Source organism: Rhopalosiphum padi, chromosome 4, assembly GCF_020882245.1.
Source record: "Rhopalosiphum padi isolate XX-2018 chromosome 4, ASM2088224v1, whole genome shotgun sequence".
Classification (NCBI taxonomy): Eukaryota; Metazoa; Arthropoda; class Insecta; order Hemiptera; family Aphididae; genus Rhopalosiphum; species Rhopalosiphum padi.
The window spans coordinates 54,457,385-54,484,044 of NC_083600.1; the positions used below are offsets into that span (position 1 = coordinate 54,457,385).

The following is a 26,660-nucleotide window of genomic DNA, read 5'->3' on the forward strand; positions in this document are numbered from 1 at the left end:
TACTATATAATTTTTTACAACTAATTCATTTGATACATAACAATATAAAGCAGCTTATAAATGTTTTATTTAAAAGTATTATTTGTTTTATCCAAATCAGAAACATATTATATTCTTTATCAGTTTTGAATCAATCTAATCTAGCTATGCGATGAATTATTTTTCTTGTATACAAATCGCCTCATCGATGAACTGATGTAATATGCCTTTTTCGCCTTTGATACTTATTTCCTAATGTGTGTGTCTTGTCCCAGATTCGGTAAATAGTATACGTAAATATTAATAGCATTAATATACAAATTAAATATATTTTATTGAATACGATTAGATACAAGTTCTAGGTATTTCGGTATATAATTTGTGAATGGCGTGTTTATCGATAATAATAATAATAAAAGATAATAAAATCGTACGAGTATTGTACATTTAAATATTTAATAGATACATTTTATTGATAGTTGTATTTGTCGGGGAAAGGTGAGGCGAATGAAATTTTAGGGGTGGAGCGTTCGACTTTTTCTTGAGTTTATCTGGATCCAACGCTGCATACAAATGTGGCTATTCTATTTTAAGGTGGGGATGAGGCTGAAATCTTCACACACAAAATTACCCAATTAATAACATCGAAGAATAATATGGTTACTATTTTAATTTTGAGAGTTTTGAATATTTTTGGAATGATAAATCCTGAGCATAACGTGTTATACATATTATACAGTGTAAACGCGATGTTATATATATTAGATAGGTATATACTAAGCGTACAGATCTTGTCATGGCTATAATATGTAAATGTATCGTAGTACATTATGATTCATGTACACGGGGAAAGTCGGTGTGGTATAATCTCTGGCCGGGTACGTATAGAAAGCAAGGCGGGCGTAGCCGCGCGGGCGTCACCGAGAAAGCGAAATTTTTAGTCGATGCACTCGCTTCGAACGCGTGTAATACGTCTATTGTCACCGCCGCCGCCGCCACTGCAACCGCCGTCGCGTGCACGGAGGAGCTGCTGCCGCCGCCGCCGTCATCTCGTCTCATACCTGAAAAGAAAGTGGTAAACCGGTGGGGGAAGCAAGTGGGTGACCCGTTGACCCGACTGCCGGTATAGTATCGTTTAGTGACCGCCGCCGCAGACAGAACGGGATCGACTGCGTGTTGGACGTGTTTTTTATCGTTGTTGTTGTTGTTTTTGTTGTTGCATTCATCATTATCGTCGCCTCGTCATAATATTATCGTCTCGCACCGCCGTCGTGTGCATAACATATCAAACGTCGTATACGCGCAATTCGTGATGGATCATCGTCGTTCAACTACAACGTGGTGGTGCGCCTTGGCCGCGATGGCGTGCACCGTTGCAGCGTGTTCTGGCGCCAACGTACCGCCGTCGTCTACCGTCACGGGTGAGAGAGCGCGAGGCAAAAACAAAAAGTCGCGTTTACGTGATCTTGTGTAGAGAAAACTAAAAAAAAAATAATGTACACCACACTGTAATAATATTACATTAATGGTAGTCTCCGGTGGTATTTGTTTGTTTTTGGTTACCTATTCCAGACCTGCTATGGACCGGACTGGAAGGCGTCATCCAGCCGAGGAGCGGACTCAAAGCCGACTCGAAACAAGTGCCGGAAAAACGGTGCGAGTGCCAAAGTCCGGAACTCAAGTCGTGCGTGTGCTGCCTGAGAATGAGTCTGCCTTTCCTGGACTTGACCACGTCGCCAGGTGAGTAGCTTTTCAGCTAATTTATATATTATTGCCGACAATCATAATAACATTATACTCACTGTGACATTGCAAATTTTGCAATAATTATTATTATTTTAAACGAAAACTTAATCTGGCCCATAGAGAAGAGATTTAGTTTTTAAATTGTTTGTTTTTAATGTTCAAGTTTTCATAAGTTTTCATTTCATTTTTTTTTTTCCTTAACTTTATTTGAATAAATATGAAGATTACATTTTGATAGACCCTTAAAACGTATTCCTGAAATCCTAAATTGGTCTTCCAAAAATATTAATTGGTGATCTGGTGATCCTCGCCGTACATAATATGACTATTCTTTATATAAAGACATTATCGTTCGAATCGTCTTACTCGTGACAACAGTTTTTCCTAATTATTATTATTATTAAACCTGCAACGAACGGTCCTTGTGTGCGTTTTTTTCACAGGGTGCGTCAAGTTCAAGTATGTGCCGGACATCGAGTCGATAGCCGTGAACGTGACTTACGGTAAAGGCAACGTCCAAAACGGTGTCATCAAGGGTAAGCCAAAGTATATTATAATGTTATTATATTATCATTAAGATTAAACCGTTAATATATAATTGCATTACACGTCCACTCATTACGTATTATTACATATCCATGTAATAATCGGTATAGTTGTAAATCGTACAGTTATTATTATTTCTATCGTTCAATTGTCCTGTCGATTTTCTTGGGACACACACACACACACACACACACACACACACCATACGTTAGTTTGTTAACGGTCCGTCGAACAACGAAAAATTACTGTTGTACACTTGTACGACAATATTTGAATCTTTTGCATATTGTATTTGTTGTGCTCGGCGTGACAATGGCATATAGTCATTTTTTTCGTATAAGCTATACGTCAGACAACATATTATGTAGGAGGTACATTCACTATCTTAGAAGAGATATAAACTACGATATTATATACTACTTCAATCCCTAAACACCGTCATGACATTGACAATGGCACGTGAAATCGAAATCGACTCGATGATGGTTGTGTTTATACAAAGAATAGAACAACGATGTTATTTAAATTACTTTTTAATATAACGGTAAATAAACACGAGCTATATTTTTTTTCATCTATTACATAAAAAAGTAGAAACTACTATAGTACTACAGGCTAGTATAGTTACTAGTTAGTATTCATAGATGCCTTACGGTATAATAAACATAAAAAACTCTTGAGTCTTTGGATTAATATTTTACCTGGCACCTGCGATTTATATTATTTATATTTATACGTTTTATAATATTTATTATTAAATAAAGTACTCAATTTACAATTTATCAAGACTCTTTTGAGAATCGGAAATGTATTCGAAATTATTACTAGTATACTTAATTAACTGACTTTTTATAAGCGCCAATTGCAATAAGTGGGTTTACCCCTTCCAAACTTGAAGTTAACCCTATCACTTTGTTATTCGCATGGAAAAAAAACATTATCTATTATTTTTTTATCTATTAAAAATACAAAAATAATTATGACCAAAAGAAAAATAAATGTGTACGATAATCACAATAAATTTGTAGTGCATTATATTTTAGAACCTTTTATAATAAAGTGATATACTCGTAATTTTCAATAAATATGTATGGAATACAAATAATACAATATAGAATATCATATAATTCTAAAATTTAATATTTTACATATTTAAAAACTTATTATAAATGAAAAGCAATTGTACTATTGGTCTATGAAATGTTGATAGTAGAAAATTGTGTACAAGTTATTTGTAAAAGTATACAGGTATCCAAATTTGTATTTTTTTATTCAAAGCTACTATAACATTATTACATGGCGATCATGCAGAGAAATTTTTAATAGTAGGTAACAATAAACAATTATAGTTATTTATATTGACAATTATATTATTTTAAATAAATTTACAAAACTAACTTTATTACTAAAAATACACATTTCATAAATAAAATGTAAAATAAATAACAAAAATTAATGAATTGGGTTTATGTTGCTTGTACATAAAGATTTTTACCACCCCCCCCCCTATTACCACTATCGCCACAACTGACACTCTTCTTTAATGTTTCATGTTTATCTGTTAGATAAAAATATTTAAGCTGAGAATAAAAATAACAATAAATGTTTGTTAATATTAATATTTGTAACTAAATAATATATTTTTTTTATAATTATTACTTAACATTTTTATAATTTATACTAATGTAAAAAACTAAAATTAATTTACAAACCATTGTAATATTTCACTATAGAGTAACTGCAGTTAATTAGTTATCTTATTAATATAATTGACGGCTTAAACATTCAAATTGTGATATTTAATCAATGTTTTCTAAGTGTTTGGTTGTTATGCATTTTATAATGTTATTAACAAGTACATTATAGCTGACAGTCGATATTCTTGCATCCTTAACGACTTTAAAATAAATTTACAATTCTCGACTACATATTTGAAATTAAATTCATTACTCATTAACTAGGTACCAAGTGTTTAAGGTTAGGTTAGGTAAATATAATATAGGTACATCATGTACAATAGGTACTATAAAATATAATTTTCATTTCAAACTAATTACAATAATATTATTAATACCTAGTTTCCTATTTTTAAAATGTTAAATAAAATACAGGTAATGTTAATTTACCATGAAAATAGTTTTTAATTCATTCTTTAAATTCATCAATAATTGATTAATTTGTATCACATCTTATTTTTTACGTGTTTTAAAAATATGTCAATTTTCACGAAATAATATCCGGTAGGATTATAATATAATAAAATCACGAAATAAGTATCTAAATTAGTAACGGTCTGTTATAATTTACAGAAAACAGTTTGGTTTATAATTGTTTACACTTTTAATTGCAATCTTTATACATTCGTTTCGTAATTAAAGATATTATTTTTATTTACACATACAATCATGTTATTTTTATTATTCAGTTAATTTATCGTTTAAAATACAAATAATACAAAAGAATTATAATAAACTAACTTAAAAACCATAAACATTTAGTTCCTCAAAAATAATTTCTTGTTCAATAATATTTACGATAACTTTTATGAATTCTTGTTTGGTATTACCTAGTATCAGCATACAATATAAATCTACATAATTTAAAATTTTATTTTTAGAATTTTTACTCAAAAAAAATCAACGTTAATTTTTTTATGTTGTTTCATTTATAAGATATAACCTCGAATAAATAGGTACTTATCTAGCAGTAATTCACAATACGTTATTAATTATTATAGATAACTATTATTTTTAAATATTAATAAATTCCATCATTTAGGTATCAGAACGAACGGATAGTAATTAGTAAAATAATGTTCAACTATAATTTGACGATCACTCACTACAACCCAACTTAACTGCCACATCTTAATGATATGTGGTAAAACTTGTCCTTGTTCATATTTAAATATCATTAGTCATTAATACAAGTATAACGATAATGTATGTGATATTTCAATTAGATTTATACACTTTCAATTTATAATATTATATATATACATTATATTTGTTAAGTCTTTTCCAACGACTAAATTCACTCTGCGTGTTACAATTTTAAAATATGTATCTCGTTTAACTATTTATATTATAGTTTCTTATACGATAAATAAGTAATTACAATCGTTTGGAAATTCAATTTCACATTTTTATTAGCCCAACCTTACTGCACCACTGTCCACTATGATGTTTTTTTTTTTATTATTATAAACCGTATCAATTCAATATTTTAAATTTGTAACTAATGTAACTCTATGCACAGCATAAGTAGGTACCTATTACAAGCTACAGTGAAATATTTCACTTTATTCATAACAGTCTAGTATTTATAATCATGATTCGCGAATGATAATGTCAATGATACATATTGTTATCGAAATGGTCCAGATATTAAGTCATGATTCATTACAATGCCAACACTAAATACATAGGTGAAGATTAGGAGGTGTTTGGGAATGCTTAGCCCCCAAAATTATTGAACATGCTTCAAAGTATAAAATACTTATTTTACAACAATTGCCAAAATCTTGTAACTAAGTAAAACTTGTTTGCTGAAACTTTGTAAATAAAATAATTAATAATTATTTTCATTCTTAAACACCAAGTGTTCAATACATAATATACAATTATAATATGTGAAAATATTTTAAAATACTTTTTTTGAATTATTCCCTAGTGATATCTGTTGATATATTTTTTAAATTAAGCAAGTGTATTAAGAAAGTGTATTTTTCATTTATCATTATCAAGTAACTTAATATAAAATGTTTATTATCACGGTAGCCTTTATTAAGTGATATTAAGTACATATTATTACATCAACTAACTTCAGGGTTTATTTAATTTATCAAAAATGAGTATTCAATCTGAGATGATCGTGGCGAAGAACTCAAGAACAATATATTACTTTTAGAAACTAAATAAAATAAAATTAACAATGAAACTTTAAAAAAAAACTAAAAAGTGTTAACCAAAAGTATATATTATTACCTAACTTATTCAAAATTCTTTAAGTAGCCATTTCATTACCTATTGCATCAACTACATGTGAAAGAAGTTTTTTAGCATGCATAAAATAAAGACATTGCTACGAACTTATATGTTGCAAGAACCGCTTTAGCAACTAGACAATTTTGTACATAGAAAATGATATAGTGATAATTAATATCGAAAATGTTATTGATGCATTTAACTGATGCTAAATACAATAAATAGATACATTGCTTTAAATTAACTGTTATTTGAGTTGTAATATACATAATAATATGTAATAATTTAAAAAAAATATTGTTTGATTTGTTTGTATGAGGGGGTAATTAAGATTATTCAAGCACCCCCCCCCCCCCCACAAAATGTCAAATTTCCAACTATGACTGGGTATAAAATATTTTGCCTTCACCGTTCATTAATAATTAAAACTGAAAATTGACAAGGATTTTTTTATGATTTCAACCCGGTCTCAAGGTAATAACATTAAATTACAATGATACTATGATGGCAATTATTATCTTAACACTTTTTTCCCTTGAACTATATTACTATACTTAGGTGTCTATGCCATGCACACATGACTACAAATAATATATATGTAATAACAGTGGCTTAGCCAGGATTTTTCTTCGGGGAAGGGGGGGGGAGGCTGATCAATTTTTGTAAAATACAATTTAAGATTTTTGTTGCAATTTTCATAGACCATTAAAAATTAAAATAATATTTTAATATTTCGAAGTGGGCCTGGCTACACCACTGATATGTATATGTAAAAGACATTATAGCTTATATTATATAAAAATTAATATACGTGATCGCATGATATGTACTTATATCAATAGTTCATTAAGTAGTTCATTTTTAATTTGTATAATATTCATAATGACAATGCATGCGTTTAAGATTCAATTAATTTTCTTAATGCTCTTGTTGTTTAATAAAATATTACCTTATAACGTAAGTACCTCTGCTTTGTATATTATATCCATAAATAATTTTAAAATATTAACATTGTTTAAAGCTTAAGAGTTATTAATTTAATTTTTAATTAAAAATAAAATCAACCAGCTGTAGGTATTTGTAATTTGTACAATACTTAAACTGATTTTATCATTCAACATATTAAACCTAAAAGTCTAATGGCCGGTTGCAAAAAAAACATCCAATATTTATTTTATCGATCCGAATATTTATTGGCTCCCTAATTTTTATCAGTTTGATAAAATGTGTTATCAATGGATAAATATTAAAAATCGCTGCACATATCATTGTTTATATATTATATATTGATAATGATTATATTTTTATATTATATTTTTTATAAAATTATATGCAAATTTACATTTTATTCAAAAATAATAAAAAACAAATATCTCATTATTATGTTGATAAACTTTCATTAATTTTATTTTATTGAACCGATAAAACTTATTGGACCAAAATTGGGCCTAAAAATTAATGAATTAATAGAGTGACTAACGGTCGATAAGTTATCGATTCAATAATTCAAATACTCAATTTATTGGACCAATACCTATTTATTGAACCAATATAATTTTGTGCAACCGGCCCTAAGTGTTTTTATATAAATATAAAAATAAAAATATTTTGGTAATATAATTCAGGGATTACTTTAATTTTATGATGATTAAATTGTGAATGTATAAAATATCATAATCTCTGGCATGTATCTATACACATTACTTAATAAATGTGCTTATTATTTTATGAGACAATTTACAACATGAAAAAAATAATGCTATCTAAAGTGTGTTTTCTCTTAAACTAATCAACCGTGAAAATGAACATATTTCATGCAACAATAGAAACGTAATTGACCGAAACCTTATAGGTGCTTCTGAAGAAATTGTTCGATCTAATTCTTAGTACACTATATATTAACTTTCATTTTTGTTCAATTTTTTTTAAACCTTTGTTTTTATTTATCAGTTGTCATTCAGTCACTAATTAAAACCATATTGTTTTTTTCTAGTATAACGATAATATAATTTTATATAATCTTGTATTTTCATGACATTTCTAGATTATGTCATAAACATACAAAACCTATTGAATACAAATTTCAAAAAAACTTATTTTTTTTAAATACGTTTTATCCATTATGCAAAAATACAATTTTTTTCGTCATCGAGTTATTTTACAAATTACCAATGTACTAATTGATCGTATACCTTCAGAACGTTACATACTAAATTATATGTCACAGGAAATAACCCAGAACCCGTGTGTATGGACGTGTTGGTCGGATTCGGTCAACTGTGCGCTCGATTCGTGGGTAACTCATCTACGCCAAAAGACTTCGACGGTTGCTTAAAGTTAGAATCCACCTTATTAAACGAAGTGCAAAACTCAATTCCCATGGGATGCTTTAAAATGGACCAAAATCGATTAATTTTCAACTCTACGTAAGTATATGCTTCAATACAAAAGTTCATTTTTTCTCAATTTATAAAATATGACATATGTGAAAGCGAATTAAAATTGTTTAGCCTAATATAATATAGGTACATAATATATCATCGTATCGATCAAACATAAGTTTTAAGTTTAAAAATAGGTATGCATAGTATATTGTTGTTCAAATCTGTTATAAATCAGCTATAACGTGTTACATCATGTTTTGGGTAATACGAAATGGTTTCCGAATTAAATAAAGTTTACGAATTGGTTCCAATACGTACTAATCAATAATTTTAGAATGATAATATATTAATTTTTACACTAACCATGAAAGTGATCTGGAAAAAATAAATTTAAAAATGTTGATTCAACATAGTTTTATCATCATTTATCATTATAAAAAATCATCAAAACTATTTCGTATGTTACTTTTAGGCTGTAGACATTCTGGGAACCAATTCGGTAATTAAGAACCAACTTTTTGTCATCCCATGTTTTTGATACAACTCATATTAAAAAATAATTGGATTACTAAAGATTTCTTACCTATCAAAAAAAAAAGTTCTAAATATTAGTTTATTATTTCATTATAAAATCCCAATTGCATCGTTTGTCACATTAAGTCTAAGTAATATTCAATAAAAATAAATACCTACTAATAAAATATAATAATTACAAGTTTATAGTTGTATTAGTATAATAGTATTATAAATACATTTAAAATAATTTTATTGTAAATAAGTAGAAATATTTTATATTATCCTCATTCAAAAGTTATAACTCATTTGTGATTTTTAATTTATTTTTTTAAATATGATATTTATATAAATATTTAAATGTATAGAGTGAATGAATTATTAAAAAGTACAATTTAAAAATACCTAACTAATATATCTTATTTATAAAAATTTGGTACTCGATGCGTATGATTTTCTCGATGCATTCCGAAACTACTCAACCGATTTTAATGAAATTATGATCAATATGTATAATTTTGTTTCAGTCATAAGATAGGATAGTTTTTATCCCAATTAATGACATCAATATATTACCTATTTATTATGTTTAGGGCTGTGTGATTATTTAATCGATTATTTTAATAATAGATTACTTTTAAGTAGTTTTAACGAATGATACACAATCGATTAATCGGTTGAAAAAATACAACGCTGGGCAGTACAGTTCTGTAAAGTTGATATGTCGAAAACATCATCTATACACCAAATCAGAAAACTAAAAATAGTTTTTATCCTCACACTAAATATTAGCATTAGGCAACCAAACTTAACCCGGATACATTTTATACGGGCAACGAAGTGCACGGGGACAGTTAGTATACATAGATAATATATTTCTTCACAAATTTACAATTGCAGTATTTTAAATAATATTTTAGATTCCAAGTGGAGCAATTTTTTATTTTTATATGATTACAATCTGCTCTATAGAAAACAATAAGTAAATGTAAAAAAGGTACAAAATATACAAATGAAACTTTTTATGGAAGATGACTAGTGGCTACCTATCGTTGATATTACCTATGAATAATAATATAGTTTTAAAAATTGTATAAATATATATTTATGTGATAAATTAATATTCCTTTACTTACTACTTAGTTTAAATAAACAAAAAAAGTATTATATTATTTATTTTGAAGTTTGATACTGACGATTAATATTTAATTTTATTTTCAAATAATCAATTAACTGCAGCACACTCACTAATATGTTAATATAATAATATAACATTTAAAATTTATTTTCAATAATAATATAAACGGTTTTTCGTTATTGTTACTAGATATCAAAAAACACTCGACACATCGAATATCGTGTCAGTACCGAAATAAAAAAAAATGTATTCTATAAAAAATATTTAAATTATGTATAATTAGTATAAGTTAATTCTACTATAATATAACTAATAATAGACACAGAGACTTGTGACGACAATGATACTGGTGGGCCACAACAAGTATATGCGCTCGATCTGTGAAACTATACAAGATATAACCATCTAATAATGTCTCTTCACTAGTACTATTTATATTAAATGTGTCAAACGCTACGTGCCTGCTGAAGGTTGAAAGTGTACAGGAACGTGACTAGAAGATGGGTTATGAGAAAAGGATGTGTTAATAGTAATACGAGACTTGCAGTTAAATAGGTACGTGATTAGTATCAAATAGGTGTATCATATCGATATGATTATAGAACAATGTTATAGTTATTCTTATAACGTAGCCACCGTGCATTGGGCTTACTTCCATTCAACAGAATAGGTTGTTATTTTTTAGATTCTTTTACTTTTAATCGAGTGTTTGAAATTATAGAATATTTTTTTTTTTATTAATCATTTCATTGAATTGTCCCTAAAATGTCTTTAAAATTTCTTTATTTATTACTACCTATTAAAGTTAATTTATACATGATATAAAGTAACTATAAGTCCATAACTCAACTTATATTTTTTACCTGTTTGCAAGTATACATTTTTAAATAATGAATAAAAATAACAATTTAAAGACATTTTTTTAACATTTAAAATATTATTTAAATAAATATTTGTTTTTAAATTAAAAGACATAGAATTTTAGTACAGAAGGGTTTCCATAATCCGAATACAGGCTAATCCGAACGGCAATCGGGTGTACATCGCCACCGTTCCATTATTGTACTTATGTAGACCAATAATATAATAATCATAACGATTTTTAGACTGCATATCACACACTTGTGTCGTCAGATTTCATACGTTGATAACGATTATTAGTCGCGTTTCATACTTTATAGTGATTTAATATTTGTGGAAAAAAGTACTTAAAAATGGCCCCATGTAAGCAGTCATAGGTAATCCCAACAAATTGATAATCCGGACGACCCCTTTCCACAATTTCGTTCAGATTATCGAGACATTCGAAACCCTACTGTAGTTAGATTCAAGATACACATATTTTTTTACCAAATGATTTTTTTTAAATATACCTATAACTTTAGTATTATAAGTTAAATATTTTCTCTTATACTTAATTTATTATTTACATACCACGTATTTAAGTATACATTTATCCAATTTTATAATAACGGAATGTTAAGCTTTACTATACATTTTAAGAAAATTAATTTTTTTAATTTATGACTTGATAGCATTTTTATATTAGAACTGTAATAATATCAAAACTATATTTATGTAAACCTCATTATAAAATACTTTCTTACAAATTCGTTGAGTAATTAGTTTTCAATTAATAATTTATTTTTAGTTAAATATTAGTAATTCCAAATATTATATTAGTAGACCCCATGATAATTTGTCATTGGTGCTATAAAATTATCTGAAATATACAAGATCGTCTAAAAATTAAATTCTAAGTCCACTTAATATGCTCGGGTTACTAAAATAGCCATCTTTTAGGGCTGAAAAGACTGTGATCAGCCAATAGGGTTTTATAAATGACACGTGTAAATTACCTTAGCGTCCTGCTAACATACCATGAAATAATAATGTGACATCTCCTATATAGACGTATTTGCACAGTGTTCGTAAAATGTAAATATTAATATAATGTTTAAATTCTTCACGTTTCTTTCTGTCTTGTTTATGTAATATAGAGTAATCGATATACCGGAAGAGCAGTCCAACAATAGCACGGAATCGGGTGAAGAAGAGAGTGAAGAAGAAGGTGAAGAAGGTGTAGACCCCAGTGAAGAGGCGTTAATACAGGCATTTGGAGAGACGGCCGTGCAGGGCGTCACTTGGTTAGTCCATGCCATGGGACTGAACCTTAACCAGTCCAACAACACCGGAACCATCACTGCCTCAAATGGTGTAACTGGCCAACAACAGCCCACTCCCGCAAACGTTTAAATAAAAATATGACAACAAACTGACATATTATTGTTTTTATAATTTTGATTTTTTTAGGGTCACGCCTATGTGACCTCGTCAACCCAACGTCCACGAACCTATATTTATTTGTATTATTATTATTATTATTATTAACTATGTATTTGGTAGTTTTTGCGCGTCCGACATCATTGCTTTCAATCGTATAATAATGGTAATATGCTCTCTCGGGATTATATTAACATAATAATATTATTTGAGTGTACAAATGCGAACGTAGGTACTCAATATCACATTTCGCAACAACGGTTTCCTATAAGCGACTTTATTTTAATTTTATATTTTTAACTATACGATTAAATTATTTGTATACGGTATAACTATATTTATATATATATGATGCTAATTTATTACAATATTGTGTTTTACTTGTAATGTTTATATTTCAGTAAATAATATTAAAATGTTATAAATAAACGATTAAAATTTAATCAATACGTATTCGCAATGTTATCTTTATTACCAATACACAAACTATGTCAATATTGAATTAATGCATTATAATATATCATATTTATAGAAATATGAGTATTGAGTATATTATAAGACTCAACTGTAAATATCATTCAAGAAAGTTCTAGGAAACCATTCATCGCGTTAGAACGAAAGAAGATGAAAGAACCGAGGTTATTTGTACTTTGAAATTGAATAATCTCAAGAAAAAAAAATATTACAAGTTAAGATCAATACCTATATTCATTTTTAATGTTATTCCTATAATAACAGATAACTGCGCATTATAAAAGTTCCCTGAGTACTGAGTAATCGCATGTCTTTCTACAAGATTTAAATTAGAATGAACATCACTAAAGTTAGATTTTAACATTGGAAGTAAATATAATATTGTAAGATTCTTATTTAAATTTTACCAACATCAAACTTTAAGAAATTCTAAACTAAATACAATTTACAGCAATACAGCCTAACTTTATTTGTATTATGTAATTTGTCTGCATTTGTCTACATATATGTACCATATATACTATATTATAGTACCATAAAATACCATAAAAGCAGGCATTACGTAGAAGCATGAAAAAGGATAGTTCCCATTTTCTATCCCCGTCACTTCCCGAATATATATCTCAAAAAATATTCTTTGTTTGATTGTTTCAATTATAGATTATATAACTATATAAGGAATTTAAGATTACATATTATTACACTAATCTGGGAATTCAAATTTCAGGTATGTTTATCACGATATCTCCCATTCATATACCTCCAGTAATTAGCATGAAATATAAACTATATACCTACACATAAAATTCATATTAATTAAAGTGTTCTGAAACTGTATAGTATGTATATTAATCAGAAGTTTGTGAATCTACCAAATAGACATAAGTCGATATAAGAAAATAATTTATATAAAAGTATTTTTTTCTTATAAAAAATGTTTAGCTAATTTACGAATACCAAATCGTAAAATTAATTTTAATGTTTTTGAACTATAACTAATAAACAAATTAAACATAAAAATCTAAAATAATATTGTAATTATAGGTATATACGTTGATATATTGATATGATTTGATACTTTTTTTAATTTACGAGTAGGTACGCATATATAAAGCTATTCAATACGAGTATTTACGACTTTACGAATATACATAATATATAAATTATAATTATAATTTAAAAATGTATAATACTAATATTAAAAAAACATTTCTTCAATGTACCATCATGCGCGTTTATTATTTTTTAGCTATCAAAATATTTTTGATCATATTGATCAATAAAATCATCCATAAATAGACGAAATTAATAATAAAAAAAAAAATTCTTTTTTAGGTATCTTGTACCTACCCCGTAAACTGTCGTGTATATACTTTTCAAAACTAAACTATTTTTTTCATTCTATACACTGAGACATAAATTTATGATTTTTTTTCTTATTTGATCAGATTTTGAATATGTATCTATAACTTATATACAAAAAGAATACACATATCGTTTCTGTTGGGTAAACACGATTTAAAAACGTTGAACATAACATATATCCGTTAAGTCCGTAAGAATATAAGATCCGTTCACATATTCCCTACATGCATATATATACTGATAAACAAACTTCATACTTTTATTTTCTCCTCAATATATATTTTTAATGCGTGACTGTCACATACTACATTATTATACATACTTATTGATAAACTCTTACAAGACCTAGACATAAAACTTGCTACACACTTTATCTTAGAATCCTAGAAAAGAGTGGCGTTAGGAAAGATTTATTTAACATTGTATATGTTTTTTAATTTTTTAAGTATTCTTGTTTTTATTTTAATACTTTTACTAAATTTATGTATGAAAAGTATGCTAAATAATGCTAATTATAGGGATTGAATGACATATTCTTGCACTTTAATATTAAATATTGATGTACCTACACATTTAAAAATAATCATAAATTCGTACAAATATCGAGATAATATTCCAATAATATTATTTACGAATAACCTTGATTAATGTAAGCAAGGGAGGTCTGACAAGTGACAACATTTATATTATCAATTGATTTCATTGTCTGAATAGGAACCTTATTATAAAATATTATAACTTAATTATAAATTCTTATAAACTATTATAGTTATTTATAATAATCATTCTACCGTTGACCAGTCTTTAGGTATAGATATAGCTGTACATGTTTAAAGTTAAAAATATTTTCAAACTCACATTAATTCTACCATATTAACTATAAGTATTTATTTATCAACCAAACTATGTTCTATAAATAAATTTTCGAACATTGTTCTTGTACGTATATTATAACTTATTAGAAAATAATAAGTATGATTTATATTCAATAAGATACATCTCTTCACAGAATCCCGGTTTTAATTTCATATGAAAAAAACAAGTTTACTATCATCTTTTTAACGCTCGCATTTCCAGTTTACCGTTATCTAAAGCTAGTCAGTATTATTTACTTCAGCTAGTACTAAGGGTTTTTAATATATTAGATTCATAGGTACATGAAAATATTAAATATAATTGTAATAACAATTTTATGCTAACGGAACCGATATAGCTAGTACTATAATAGGCAGCTAAGCTTTATTTGTTTTCCAAATCTATAAAGTATGTATAGATAAGATAATAGTTATATACATCTTCTTTTATCATCGTCGATGTTGTTTCAGACTATTACATCATTTGTATTAAGATTAATATTTATTTAGATTAAACCCTAGGAAATACAGTGCGTATTAATTAAAGAAAAAAGAAGTAATTGATCTCGATTACTAGAATAAGTTATGTATAATAATGCACCAATTAGCAATTGGCAATTGGTTTGGAAACGACCTCCATAATGAGGATCATAAAGATAGGAAAGCTAAAATGTGAATTCGACGCAATGATAATATATACATTCTGCATTTCGTAATATTCATTTAAAGTTTAATTTAAATTAAAGGGCCATAATACCAAAAATATTATTTTGTCCTTCGTATGCATATTATGAATATGTCAATATAAAGATACCTAGTCCCCACGTACTTCCACGATTATGATTTGTTGGCTTAGTTTAAATAGTACCGGGTTCTATTTCACTTGTTATAAATAAGTACATATCCTATGCGTTGGCTAACCAATCCTTAAATATTTTCATATTTCATCAAGATAAGTGTACTTTAATAGTTTAATGTAACTAAATATCTTTTATTTTTAAACGTAGAAAACTTCTTAAAAAATTTAAATATTTAAAAAAAAATCCTGTTAATGCACAAGAAATATCCTTTGAAACGTATAATTAGAGCCCAACTTATGAGGGGCTAGAGGGGCTGCAGCCACGGAACCCGATATTATTTGGGGCCCTGGGCCCCTGTTGATGATTAAATATTAAAGTGGCACAGTGAAATTTTATGATATTATTGCTTTTGTTAGACATATACATAATGTATATCAGTAAACATTAATTAATATTTTTCATTTGTACTGATATTATTAAAACTATCCATGGATAGTTAATAATTATATTTAAATATTATACAAATATTAAAAATTAATTTATGTACTTTAAACAAAAATTTTGTTCACTTATGCAATTACATTATTTTAATATTCACTGTCTTTTTAAAATTACATTTAACAAATATTAAAGGCCCCTAAAATTATATTGCCTCGGGCCCATAATTTTTAAGTTGGGCTCTGCGTATAATAGGTCCCTGAGTCCTGTATCCTAAACTGAACTCGAGAGTCGTAATCGGAGGAGTACGAAATACATTTGTTATGTATTACACGCGAACTAGATAGAAAAAGCAAATATTGATATGGCTTAAACTTCATAGTGTGAGTGTACATTTAAGTAGATACCTAACACTTTACAGTACATAACGTTACATTTCAAGTTTGAATATTATGTTACAGTTCAAATCGTTTTCACATCATAATGTTATGCAATACATTATACAAGGTATAACTGTACATAAGTATAGTTTATAAACTGCTAAGAAAATATTGATACTGCAGTGAAAAAAAAATAAAGTACCTACCACCAATATTAAATGTTTAGTAGGTAATGTCATACTGAGTATGACATTAAAACGTAGCTATATCCATGTATTGGTATTTCTACAGTGATATAGTCAATTCGTGTCAATCACTCGAAGTGTTTTCGTGCATTTAAATATCACGTTCTTTTCGAGGAATCATAATAAATTGTGCTTTACGCATTAACCGTGCATAATTAATAAAACATGCAATCAATTCATTATCGATTGTTAATAGTCTATAAACGATTAGATACATATATATACTGGCTATACTTAACATGTTGACCTCACATATTCATTGAGTCAAACACGTAAACAATATCGTCGTGTATCTTGTATGAATAATAATATGTTCGTACAAAATAGTATAAATTATTTTTAACATCAATAAAAAATGTACCTCCAAATATTATTTCATGTTCCGTTACCATGCCTTGTTTATATAATCTATTATAATGATAAATCTATAGTGTGATTTTTCATCAATATTTCATAATATATATTAGTATGATAAATTAGGTATTTTTCCTCAAATCTAATTAATTACGAAAGGACTTGTTTTACAATTCTTTGTTTTATACTAATATATACATAAATTATACATAGATATTTACCATTTTGGAAGTTATAACAAAAAATAAAATATTATTTAAATATTAGCTAGATACCTACCTAACAATATTTATAGTCATTGGGCTTACTAAAATTGAACGAACCTGATGCGCTGTACATGATTATATTAATACTAGCAATACTCTTTTATTTTTATTATTATGTACCATTCATAATATAATACAAATTTATCCAACTTATAAATAAGTATAAAAAAAATATAAAACAAAATAAGTTACTAAGATCATAATATAAACGTCAAATGTAATGACTAATGAGTGATAACAAAAGAACTGGGGAGTCCATTGCTACTACCTACTTTAAAATTATAAACTATAATTATAGTTAGTTATTTAAAATTTTAAATTAATCGATTTGCGAAATGATATAACCAATAAAAAATGGCTCAACACATGGAAACAACAAACCACCAAACTTAATACAATAAAAAGGAGTACCATAAGGATAAGGTGGATAAATACTTCCTTAAAAAGAAAAGAAGAAACGATATTAAACCGATTAAGAATCGGACATACACGACTTACACATAAAGGAAGAACCCCCTACATGTGATGTTTGTGGCGTCCAATTAACAGTGAAACACATTATAATCGAATGCCTCAAATACCAACAAGTTCGACAAATCATCGGGCTAGACACGACACTTGACGCTGCACTAGGACCCAAAACCGAAGAAAACACCAATATGTTATATTTTCTGAAATCGACAGGTCTCTACAATTTAATGTAATAGTAATTTGTATATATAATTTAACTATACTTAGCTTCATTGTTTGTATTATATATAAAAAAAAAACTTGTAAAAAATGTAAATATCTTTAAACTAATTTAAATTGTAGCTAATGGCCATAGTTGCCGAGTTTTATATGATCAATAAAAAAAAAAATAATCGATTTGCTACATTGAAGTAATAATTTTATATTATACTATTATAATGTTAAATTTTTTAACTGAACATCTTAACCACAAACTTGAAATTTGGATATCATTATGTCATTGTAGTTTGAAAATAACTCTATAGCTGATAGTTTGGTACCTATTTTAGTAAGCATGGTGCTTAATGCTTATATCAAAACTTAATTAGTCAAACAACTACTAAGTTGAATATTGCTTGTCCTAGATTTATAATTTAAACAATTAATAGGTAAGTAGTTATATAGAAAACATACCGCTGAACTGAATAGTGAATACACGGAAACGGAACGCATATTAAACAAAAATATAATTCCGATAAGAATCGTTCATTTTGTTTCATCTATAAAATCTTATTTTTTTCAACCTTCAGAATACCTACCTACTTTTGGAGTTAAGTAGAGATAGTTTATTTAGGCTAATTAATAATTATTAAATTATCGTAGCTATAGACTAAATACAGTATTTCCCAACTTCTTTTACTCGCGAACCTTTGCAGAAGCTTGAACGTTTTGTGAAACCCCCATATAATTGTTGGAGCTATTCTATGTTAGAATCATAGTTCAAATCAAAAATTATTATTAATTAATTTATACTTTCCCAAATTTCTCACGGAACCCTTGGCACCGGATGACGGAACCCTTAGGTGTTCCGCGGAACACCAGTTGGGAAACACTGGACTAAAATATTACACAGTTAAACTATTAACTTAGTATGTATACGATACGTAAATATAAATTATTAATTTATAAATTTGATTCTGAAAAGTAAAAAAACATTTAGTTACAAGGGTTTAAGTATAAGATCAGTACAGAGTATCATTAGGCACTTAAGACGAAACAATAGAAATTCTAAATAAGTAAGCTATGTTCTAGAAAGTGAATTTTCATTTAGATTTTATTTTTTTGCAATTACCCCAAGGTTACAGAAGACCGACAGACCGTCTATCATAATAACGTGTACCTACCTAAATATTATCATTTCATTGATATCCTATTTTTACTTTTCCAGAGATAATACCATTATTCATATTTCATATTAAACAGATAATATCATTATGAGTTACCTAAGTTTACAGTAATTACATAGGCCATGTTATAGAATACATAATTAGGTACTAATAAATAATAATTATAGCACTTAAAAAATATAGTTTTAATATTGCCAGTACCTATTATGTTCGTAATAATGTTTATTATGATATTCAAACTAACCTATTGCCAAAAATTAAAACGATAATATTTTTTTTCGGTCATAATTATATATATACATATACATAACTTAATAAGTACAATATTATTAATATTTAATATGTATAAAAATGACCTACTCAAATAAAAATAAATTACATTTATTTACAGTACATATTTACTAACGCTATCTAGTAACGAAATTAGTATGCAATATACAAAAATTCAAATTGATGCAAAAATAGTAGATATTAAACTTTTCTTTTTATCTTTTATATTTTCAAATTACAAACTATTAATATTGACTTGCCATATAATATTTTATTTTAAATTTAAGTATTAGGTATTAAGCATTTTAAAAATAGCACTAAATTTAAAAACAACAATTTATTTTTTCAAATTTCATGAACTTGGAGGAACAAAAATGTACTCTATAGCAGCGTTTCCCAAAGTGTGTTCTGTGGAACCCTAAGGTATACTTTAATACTGTATTGCACAGTTAATGATAATTATTACATAAGTCATATAATGTAGTGCATAATTTATCCTCATTAAATAAGTTAACATATAAATTGATGTTCTATCAATGAATACATTATAGTATTATACATATATAAAATTATATTCTTTTGCATAGAATTATAATAGGTATAGTAGTAAAATAAGTACTAAGTAGAATAGTAGATACATATAAAATGTTAAATGATTGGTATTCTAGTAATGTAAAACCTACCGACTACCAATAATTATAGAGATCTCATAAGGAAATAAGGATACTAACTGAATATCTCACATTACAAGTAGACATTTAAAAAATAAATTTTATATTCTATTTTTATCTATATGAAATTTATAAACCATATATGAAACTTATTGCCATTAATTTATCTTACAATTACAAAACCCCTCTAATCTTTCACTTTTGGGACTGGGATTATGGTCAAAACACAGAAAATGTTGGAATATTAGAAAATACAGAAAAATACAAGTTTACATTGTGTAAAATCCTAAATTATATATTTGACTGTATTTAGTGTACATACATTAATATCAAAAAATTGAATGTAAACAAATAACTTATAAGTAGTAAAGATCAATTATACAGTTTATAATTTCATATATCTACTGTTAATCAATGAAGCCAAATGTATTTTTAAATCAATATACAAAATATTGATAATCCTATAGTCAGATCAACCAAAGTAGCGGACCAGCTAAGGGTGGATATTAAGGATTCTAGTGTATTACTAAAATATGAAAAAAATATTGTTTTTAAATTACATTCTAGACTTAATAATTGATATATCATATGTATTTGATGGTAGGTATCATATTATTGCAGTTGAATTTTGTTCCAAAATTTTAACAAATTTTAAATTTAAGCTATATAAGATAAATAAAAAGAAATTTTAAAAATAGAATCTACTTCAAATTTTAAAGATCTTTTGTTGATTTTTATTGTTCTTAACTATTTAAATTCTTAAATCTTGAAATAATAATTAATATAAATAATAATAGTTATAGATCACAAAATTGTACTGGATTGCGCTAAAATGTGCTATATTTATTCAACCAATAACAAAATAAAGCCGTATCAATTTTAAATAATATTATTTATCTAGTCACATATTAATGGTTAGGTGTACCGTATATGTATAGATACTTAATAATTATTATTTATTACTAATGAACACTTTTGCAAACCTATAATATTGTTTAATATTAAATATGCATGTACAATGTACATATAGTATTTTTATTATTGTACACAATCAAAATTATTTCTAGTTCAATGTAAATTAATAGTAAAACAATTTACTTATGATAGATTTATTTAATATAATTGACAATTGACATAACCTACCTAATGTTTATTATGTGTCATGTATAGCTTAAATATATTATAAGTATATTTAACCCATGGTGACGTGTGCACTAAAAAATAATTTATGATGAAAATTACATAGAATATATTACCTACATAAAAAGGAATTCTCTGTATACGTTTATTAAACTTGAAACATCTTAAAGAACTTAGGTAAATAAAATGAAAACATTAAATATTTTTTGGCTAAAGAACAGATATAACATTGGCAAAAATAAATTTGGGTTAAGGTCAAACCTTTGAATAGGTAGTACTATGGTAAACAAATTGGTAAACACACAAGTTGAACACTTGACAATTTCTTAAATTTCCACACTATGTATGGATAGATACATCATATATAAATGTGTCATATATATATATATATATATATATATTATATATAATAAATACATCATATTATTATACATTTATTCAACTGTTATGTCTACTCATGATTTTTGTTGTCAAGTTACTATAATACTGTTATTAGTTTTATCATTGATTATACTAGTATTTATAATAAATGGTTTTATTAATTAATATTAATAAAACTTATTCATGGACTCGTGGTATAAATGAAACTGTATTTTTGGCCTAGTTTGCAGGCTCATAGTATGGCCTAACAAGTAACAAGTAGGTAGACTACCTATTAATTGTAGCTACTATGATTTTAATTTGTAAATATAGCAATATAGCATGTATACTGTATAGCTATATAGGTGTATTTAGGTATAGTTATTTATTGATACAAATAATTTATATTAGGAAATACAAAATTATTAAGTAAGCACCTAAAGATTTAATTTAATTTTATGTCCATAAATTAGGTAAAGGTATACAACTAAGTTAGGATATGGCTCATAGAGTATGATTTTCTGTTTCTATTTGCTTATGTTCAAACAAATCAGACGCATACTGCAGTTTAAGTATGTGCAGTGAATTATGTGACGTAAATTAAACTATACGACCTAGTACCAACCTACCTATATATATATTTTATAAAGACAATTCAAAAATATTCTGTTCGTGTATATTGTATAGTAGATACTTAAAATAATAAAATTTTATATACGTAGCTATATATAATAGGTAGGTACCGGAACCCGCCTATACAGCAATACCATATTAATATTAAATACAATTTATATCTACCTATACCTAATATTTTTATTTAAACTTGGTACCTAAATGTTTTAGGTTGGATTCAAATTCTCAAATAATAATATTATAACGTAAAACCTTTATGACAATTTCGCTTATTATTATGTGATTAGTCTCATATCGACACATATATTATAACTACTAACCGATATTAATGATATTATTATAGTCGTTTATCCACTGTTATGAATTCTGATGTATTAAATAAATACATAAAAATTTATAAATATTCGAGTACAAAATATTAGCCTTAATAAACTGGGTATGGTTATTGATAATATTTTTCATAAAATCAAACCATTGACATTAAGACTTGAAAGTAGGACTGTCGATTAGCAGGAACGAATGATAATATGAATAATAAATCATTAAAATACATATTAGGATACAGTGGAAGATTTTTAACATTTTTTTACATATGTATTATTATAAATTGTATAACATTATATAAGCGTCTGGAAGAGGTTTGCTATTAGAAGTACATTATTTTATTACAGTGGTTCCCAACCTTTTTCATTCTACGCCCCCCTTGTAAATTTACTAAAATCTCATTCCCCCTCCTATAAAAATATTAATATAAAACATAAATAATATAAGTAAATTTAAAGAGTAATTTGAGACTGTTTTTTTCTTACCTTATTCTAAAACTTATATACCTAGTGATTTCAATTTTATACATTGTAAAATAACATAATTTTTTTCGTAATTCCATCATCACTATATATTCCCAAACGAGCAGACTCTAAATTCCCCCTTTGGGGGGAATTTCCTCCCAGTTGGGAACCACTGTTTTATTACGATCATTGAAAATCGATGATCACCAGAAATAGGAATATTAGACAACAACACTAGGTATGCTCATTAGTCAAATGGCATAGGACGCAAAAAAGAATAAAATAACTTTTTAACGGATATATTAAATATATTTATACTGAAAGTATATAAACAACCTCACAACAAAACCAATTAAAATACAATATGCATATTATTCTATTCTACATGGATACCCAGCTCAAGGTTACAGTTTAACTCAATAATTCAAATAAAAATATACCAGAAAGACCAATAGAACAAATGTTATGCAGCTTATAGTCAGATAATCAATAAAATCAACATTAACAACATTGTCTGGTAAATTAAAAGTAGAGGTAATTATTTACAAATAAAAAATATATTCCGTCCAGAAGAATAAACCGAAGAAAAATAATTTTAAAACAAATTATAATCAGACACCTGTTTGTTAGATGAGATATTATCGATTAAGGGCCTCGGGTATATTATTACTACAACATTTATTATTTACAAATTTCCAAAAATCATAAGGAAATATTAATATTAATATTATCTTAAGGATTATTCTTTAGAGTTTTTTCAGCACCCTTGATATAGCCACAAAAACACTTTTTAATTCACATCGTAAATTACTCAGGAGAAACAAAAATGCATTATAATTCAAAACAATTGAAGAAGAATTAAACTTTGTATGCGCATTATTTTTAAAGAACAATATATGCTCAAGATTTTTTTTAAATCGACGGGGATATGTAGTTTCCTTAAAACAGAACTGAAGAACATAATCAAAAATCGACTAATACACAACCATCATAAAATATATAACTTTTGAATCAAGATTCAGGATCCGAGGATCATATAGCAGAAATACAGAATCCCTATCAAAAAATTATAGAAACAAAAGGATATTATTCTCATAATAAGGATACATAACAGAAGTGCATACTGCATAAGTGGCATAACACTTTATATACTTAATACTAGATTATACTGGACAATGTGTTGGTTCACGCAATTTTAAATTACTTACTAATTATTTTACAGTGCAAAATACGAGGCCTAAAACAATTTCTAACACTATTAATTTGAAATAAAACTCGTTGGTTGTAAATTCTCCCGGAGATGAAAACACCAGCACCTCAAAAATAATTCTTACTAGTTGAGAATATGATATTTTATTATATCTATAAATATTTTACTTTAGAAGACCAAGTTTCAGTTCAGACAATAAACAAATGAAATAAATGTTATACCTATTTAACATTTAAAGTTGATTAGTTCTTATCCGAGATTATAGTTAAAATCTTAAACTTTAAAGATAACGGCAGTTTAGATGAAAAATGGAGCACTACACAATAATACTGCTAAAAATGTGTTTGAAAAAATAATAATATTACAGAAATAAACTTAAATATTTAATCTGTATGTACTTACTCAATACTTTTAAACTAAAATGATTGTAAAACATTACGATTTCATTATCTAAAATAAGTTTCCTTTCTCTTACTAATCTCCTAATAACATTTTTGTGTTAATCTTTTATAGTTTCATTTAAAATTTTCTTACACTTCTCACTGTTTTTATCTAAAATATCTCTATCATCTTTATCTAATACATGGTACCTCATCCTTTTTAATTTCAGTTTTGTATTGAATGTAGGTAATAATTATTTAGTCTCTATGTCTATTCTAAACATGATTGGCTGGTTTTGATTTGTGAAGTTTTATCCCTTAAAGTTTTTAACACTATTCTTCTAATCTACTATCTACAATGTTTTGTTGTTATTAATTATTCGATAAACTCTATAGTATAGACCATTTTTACCTTCATATAGTGTGATATTCTTTTTTCTTGTTTCACTATTATAGTATTGTTTTCTGATAAAGTCTAACTGGGTTTTAATTTATCTATTGAACATATTTTTGGCTGGTGTTTCATTTGTGGTCCAAACAAGTGAATTTCTAATAACGAGAAATTAGAATATTAATATGGATATGTTTTCATTACTTTGAACTTATACAGCTTTTATTACCTAATTAAGTGTTGAATGATTTTACTGCATTTTCAGCAATACTATTTGTTACAAGGTAAGTACCTCATACAGTGGTTATGTAGTACCTATACTTAATTCTATTCATACTAAAAAAGTTTTCAAATGCATCTGAAATAAATTTCATTATCACTGGCCGAACTTAATGAAAGTTTTTCTTAATTTGTCTAGTGTATTACTAGTATCAATCTTTTTAATAAGAAAAATTTCAAGCCATTTTGAAAAAGAATCAGTAATTATCAAAAATTGTTTATTAAACGTTAAACCAAAAAAGGAAATTTGTATTCTTTCAAACACTTTGTAAGGTTTAAGCAAATCGATTCATTTTTCCTTTGATAGATTTGAGCAATGAATCACACATTTATTATACGATTTGATGTAATTTTTCATCTCTAAATGCTGCCACCAAAAATACGCTCTAACAATAAAGTTTGTTTTTGAAACCCAAATATATATGAGAATTCATCTAAATCTAAAAGTCAATCTCATAGTCATAACTTATTTTAAATTATAGCATATATACCCTATATTATACCCCTTGTTCAATGCATAATTTATCCTGAATTTTATAAAATGGTTTTAAATATTCTTTAACACTAAAAAACTAATCTGATTCTATGCATACATATATTTGTCTTAGAATTACCTATATCAATACTGTAGGTAGTTTCCCGGATATCTCCGAATTTCTTTGTACTTAAACTTGAGCTTATTAGAATACTTAAGTTTTGTTTCTATATTTTTATTATTCTAGTACTTATATAGTTATATTTAATGTTATTTTATATATCTATAGTCTATATTCTATAGTTTTATACTATTATAGTCATGATTAACTAACAGTTAGTTAATCATGATTATAGTATTATACTAACCAATATATTCTATTCTATAACGTTAGAATGCTACATTGTAAACACCAAAACCAAATAACCACTGTTTGGTATGTTTTCCTGTTTATTA

The 26,660-nt window shown here is 26.6% G+C and overlaps 1 protein-coding gene across 1 annotated transcript; it reads left to right on the plus strand.

The window, feature by feature from the left end:
• Positions 1-992: 992 nt before the first annotated feature.
• LOC132929612 (uncharacterized) lies at positions 993-13,028 on the plus strand. Its single transcript, XM_060995086.1, has 5 exons — positions 993-1,400; positions 1,552-1,719; positions 2,169-2,261; positions 8,485-8,683; positions 12,293-13,028. Exons 1-5 carry the CDS (start codon positions 1,292-1,294, stop codon positions 12,546-12,548), a joined length of 825 nt encoding a protein of 274 aa, XP_060851069.1. The 5' UTR covers positions 993-1,291; the 3' UTR covers positions 12,549-13,028.
• The last annotated feature ends 13,632 nt before the right edge of the window (positions 13,029-26,660 follow it).

Bases quoted from the DNA above. Each gene is read 5' to 3' on its own strand.
- LOC132929612 (XM_060995086.1), top strand. From the start codon at position 1,292: ATGGATCATCGTCGTTCAACTACAACGTGGTGGTGCGCCTTGGCCGCG. The intron at 1,720-2,168 runs GTGAGTAGCTTT...TTTTTTTCACAG, and splicing joins GGACTTGACCACGTCGCCAG to GGTGCGTCAAGTTCAAGTAT. The intron at 2,262-8,484 runs GTAAGCCAAAGT...TATATGTCACAG, and splicing joins CCAAAACGGTGTCATCAAGG to GAAATAACCCAGAACCCGTG.